The sequence below is a fragment of the Cariama cristata genome, unplaced genomic scaffold (genome assembly GCF_000690535.1).
Source record: "Cariama cristata isolate BGI_N322 unplaced genomic scaffold, ASM69053v1 scaffold6301, whole genome shotgun sequence".
NCBI lineage: Eukaryota > Metazoa > Chordata > Aves > Cariamiformes > Cariamidae > Cariama > Cariama cristata.
In genome coordinates, this window is record NW_009597495.1 from 1 (window position 1) to 4,359 (window position 4,359).

General features: G+C 39.0%; 1 protein-coding gene across 1 annotated transcript in view; it reads left to right on the forward strand.

The window, feature by feature from the left end:
• The first annotated feature begins 94 nt into the window (after nucleotides 1-94).
• RPTOR (regulatory associated protein of MTOR, complex 1) overlaps nucleotides 95-4,359 on the forward strand; it is a 156,526-nt gene continuing 152,261 nt past the window's right edge. The window contains 1 exon segment of the mRNA XM_009708907.1: nucleotides 95-256. Within this exon segment, the coding sequence (XP_009707209.1) occupies nucleotides 95-256 (162 nt within the window).

Sequence of the window (4,359 nt, forward strand, 5' to 3'; positions counted from 1 at the left end):
GTCCGCGCTTCCACCTGCCGGAGGAATCCCTCGGCCCCCGCTGCGTTGTGGGCTGGAGATAGCTGCTCACTTGTTGCCTGGCTCTTCCCCTCTGATGGAGTCTGAGATGCTGCAGTCGCCTCTTCTGGGGCTTGGGGAGGAGGATGAGTCTGACCTGACTGACTGGAACTTACCTCTGGCCTTTATGAAGAAAAGGCATTGCGAGAAAATCGAAGGCTCCAAGTCTTTGGCTCAGAGCTGGAGGATGAAGGACCGGGTAATGCTCAAGGGCAGGTTGGGTTTTGGAGGAGGAGTGGGACAAGGTGGTGAAAAGGGAGGAGTAAGTCCTCAGAGAGTTGCTGTACCTCAAGTAGCAGTCTGTTTTCAGATGAAACACTGGATATTTGACCTGATAGTTTGTATGCCTGCCGTATGGTATTAGGGGAAGCCAACATGCAGATGGGTCAAAAGTACTAACTCGAAGCTTATGGTAATAAACTGAGTAGCTCCCTCATTTAAGATCTTTAGAGTACCTGGTGTTTTTCAGGAAAACCAATAAGATTAATGCAGTATTAAAGAACTTTCTGGATCAGCAGGTTAATGATGCAAGCACAGGATGCAATAAATGTAGTCATTGCAGTTGTCTAGTCGTGAAGATGCACAGAAGCTTTGTGATTTTGAAGCTTGCCGCCAGCATGTTGTGTGGAATAGAAAACTAAAGCATTCTTTGTGTGTGGGGAAACTGGGATTATGGGATTTTGGAAGCAGGAGATAGTTATTAGATGAAGCACTTACTGTATTAAAGCAAGGTGCTTCTCTTGTGTTTGAATATATGTTGCATGTTAAAATGATAAAGACGAGTGTATCAAAGAAAGATCCCTGCCAGGAGGACCTGAATCCTGTTGCATCTAGGTCCCAACTTAAACATCTAAGTTAAAAGCAAACAAACAAAGCACATAAGAAACGTCATGGATAATCGGCTCCAATCATTCTGTTCTTGGAATCTGCTTTGGATTACAGGATTCCCTAGGCCTCAAAGTTGTTTTGGCCATAACTTTGTGTTCATGAATATGCATGAATTTTTTTGGTGACCAAATTTCTGTTATGTTTATGATCCCTCTTATAATAGTATGGAATAACTTGGGAACTGCTGTTGGAACTCCATCCTGTAATTTCTTTCCAGAGGCATTATGACCAGGCATGAAGATGCTGTACCTGAGCCTAAATGTTCCTAGAGGAGTGTGCGCCTAAATGGTTATAGCCCTCAGAAGTTCTGAGGAAGGCTCTGGCTGAACCAGAATCATTTGACTGACTAGAATCATGTACTGAAAATTTGACTTGACAGATCATTAATGGATTGAATTGAGATTTTTTTTTTTTTTTGATGCAATTTAAATGTGCCACAGGAGACAAAGTTTTGTGGTATGTCTTCTTTAAAGAGTTTTGGCAAAGAAGAGATTTTTCTGTAGTAGACTGTGGAGGTTTGATGAGCTTGCTCGTCTATTTTAGTGATCCCTCTGCCTTCATGTGAAGCTTTCTGGTCACTTATCTGCAAAGCTGTCTTTTTCTAAATTGGGAACAACATTGACTGGATTAAGATAATCAATAGGTTGTACAGCATAAGCATGAGTAAAGTGGTAGTAATCAGCTGTCTTCTCTGTATTTGTTGTTAAACATTTCATATGCGTGTTACAGCCAAAGAGAATCATTTCAATGAAGAAGAGAGCAGTGGTCACAGTGATCATTACAGCCCAGTTCCTACCATCCTTGCTGCTATGGAGTTGCAGTTTCTTCTTCTAAGAGTCATCTGTGCTGTGAATGGTGTGCTTTTCACGAAATAGCATGCTATTCACTGTGAATGAGCTTAGGAAAACCAAGCCCTGAATCATTCTTGAAGATACTGAGTCTTAATTTTGTAAATGAAGAAAATAGAAGCAAATCTGAAATATTCTGTTTAGTTTTCTGTCACTGTCACAGTTTTCTGATTTCACTGTCAGCTTGAATCAAATAATTCTCTTTATATCAGGATCAGTGGTGCTGCTCATATGTCACTTGTATCTGGACAGCTTTATCAGTTATTGTTTGGACAAACTTGCCGTTTTGTATGATTACTTTTTGCTTAAGAACAAGTTCATAGGAATATATAGAAAGCACATAAAGACATCTGAGAGTGAAAGAGAAGCTGATTTGAGAATGCTCAATCTCATTACTTTTAAATCTTAACAGTTATTTTTCACGTCTTGTATTTTATTCAGTTTTTTAGCTATCATGGGATGTCTCCTTAGCATTTGATGTGATACAACAAACTTATCAGAACTTCAAATAGTGAAGGAAGGGGTCTGAACATGGAGCGTTTAGAATTCTCTATGGAAAATGATGTTTTAAAATATTTTCCCCCAACTAACTCAAGTTACGTTAATACTGCAAAATAGTTCCTAAAGTCATATAATCTGGTTTGACTTTGTGTTAGATGAACAGAATGTAGAAAACTATCTTGCTGGTTCATGCTGCTGTTATTTTCACATAGACCAACTGAAAATGGTAGTTTGAGTGTAATGGCTTTGTCCAGCAAACCAAGCACCTTCATAAAAATGCTGGAACTTGAGATTTCTCGGGTTTTTATTGAAAAGCGTTTTGGAATAATAGTGTGAGGGAACATATGCCGTCATCAGTGAGCCTTTACTGTCAGGAAATATACTGACCTTTTGTTGATTTCCACCACCACCACCCCCCCTTTGTCTTTTTTCCTCCTTTTTCTGATTTCACTGAAATATTTTGTTATGTGCTCTCTGGAATTATAAATTAATTATTCCTCTCATCTTGTTGTTTTAGCTGTCTTCAGAAAGTTTCTTCTCTTTCTTTTTTCTTGCTTTAGAGCATTACTCCCCAGTGATCAGAATTTTATCTTGCAGCCATACTTGTTTTGGTCAGCATTCAAGGCCTCTGATGTCTGTCTATAGCTGCTAATCAAGTTAAAAGCAACACATAGTCACTTCCCTCCAATCTCAATCTGACTGTGGGTCTGTTGCATTCCCCAATTTACTTTAGCTTCTTTTTCTTGGCTCTTGCCTCCTTTTTCCACAAGCCAGATCTGACTGACTTCAGATGTGCTCTTATCTTTGAGATGCTATTGAAAGAGATTTTCTTGAGGGCCGGAGGGGATATACCTCTTGGGGTGAGTTGAGAGCCTGGAAAGCATTCCATTATTCTGAATTTGATAAATTAACTTGTCAAAGCTTAGGATGGGAACCATTATCTGTATTTAAACACACCAGCCTATCTCCAAATCAAGAAATTCTCAAAGGTTAACCAAAAGTCTCTATTTGCCTGAGTTGCAGGTAAATCTGTGGCATTTTTTCCCTGTGAATCATGAAAAAACACAGGCAGTGGCACATTTTGCCCATATTCATTGTCTTGAGTAGTCCTAGGGAGTGATTCTAGCTTTACTATAGTTATAGGAAATGATTCACTAAGATTTGGGACTGGAATGACTCTTTTTTTCATCTTGCTTCATTGCTTTAAAAACCCCAGAGTTTATATGAACTTGAAAGTTTTTTTTAGAAGGCAGAACTCTAGTAAGAGGGAAAAGTAAAATAAGAGAAGTAATGAGTGGTAAATCTAGATAAAATAACTGACCATTTCCTTGCCCCCCCTTTCATCCAGAAGGACTGCTTTGAAAACATTTAATCCTTTGTCTCCTGCTGCCGTGGTCTACATATGCCATCCAAGTGACACTGCTTTGATCTATTATTTATTTAAAGAATATTTTTAACACAAGAGGGTTGGAATTATGCTTTGTGTATTGAATTAAATCTCACAGCCTCAGTAGCAACCAAATCATGAAACTTGATTTAAATAAAAAGATTTCAAATACACCAGGTTTTACTGACAAGTTGCTACTAAATTCAGAATATTTAAATTAAGATATACTGTACTTATATTGATTTCTAAAATAAGCAGGGAGCAACAAAGCTGGTTGCAATAGTTTAACATTTTTTTCCTCATGCCTGGTAACTTGCTGAGTGAGAATTAAATCCTGTTTTTATGAGAAGAGGAATACACAATTAGGTTTCTATAGAAATGCACATTAAAGGAGGGCCACATACAAATGTGCTTAATTCAGACAAGCAGAGTTTACCTGCCTGCATGGTAAATGTTTCATGTGTCAAAGAAAATTAGTGAAGGATAGTAGCACTGGAAGTTTGTGTGCATCATTCGGCTTGAAATTGTTCCTTCAGTCGAAGGAAGCTTTCCAGGCACTCTTGTAACAATGGATGTGGCTTGGCTGCTGCTTGCTCTGAGAGCACTGGAGGCTGAGCTCCCCCCTCTCTCCTAAGTCTGGTTTAGAGTGTTTTGTGTGAGCTGAAATGAGGCAGCAGG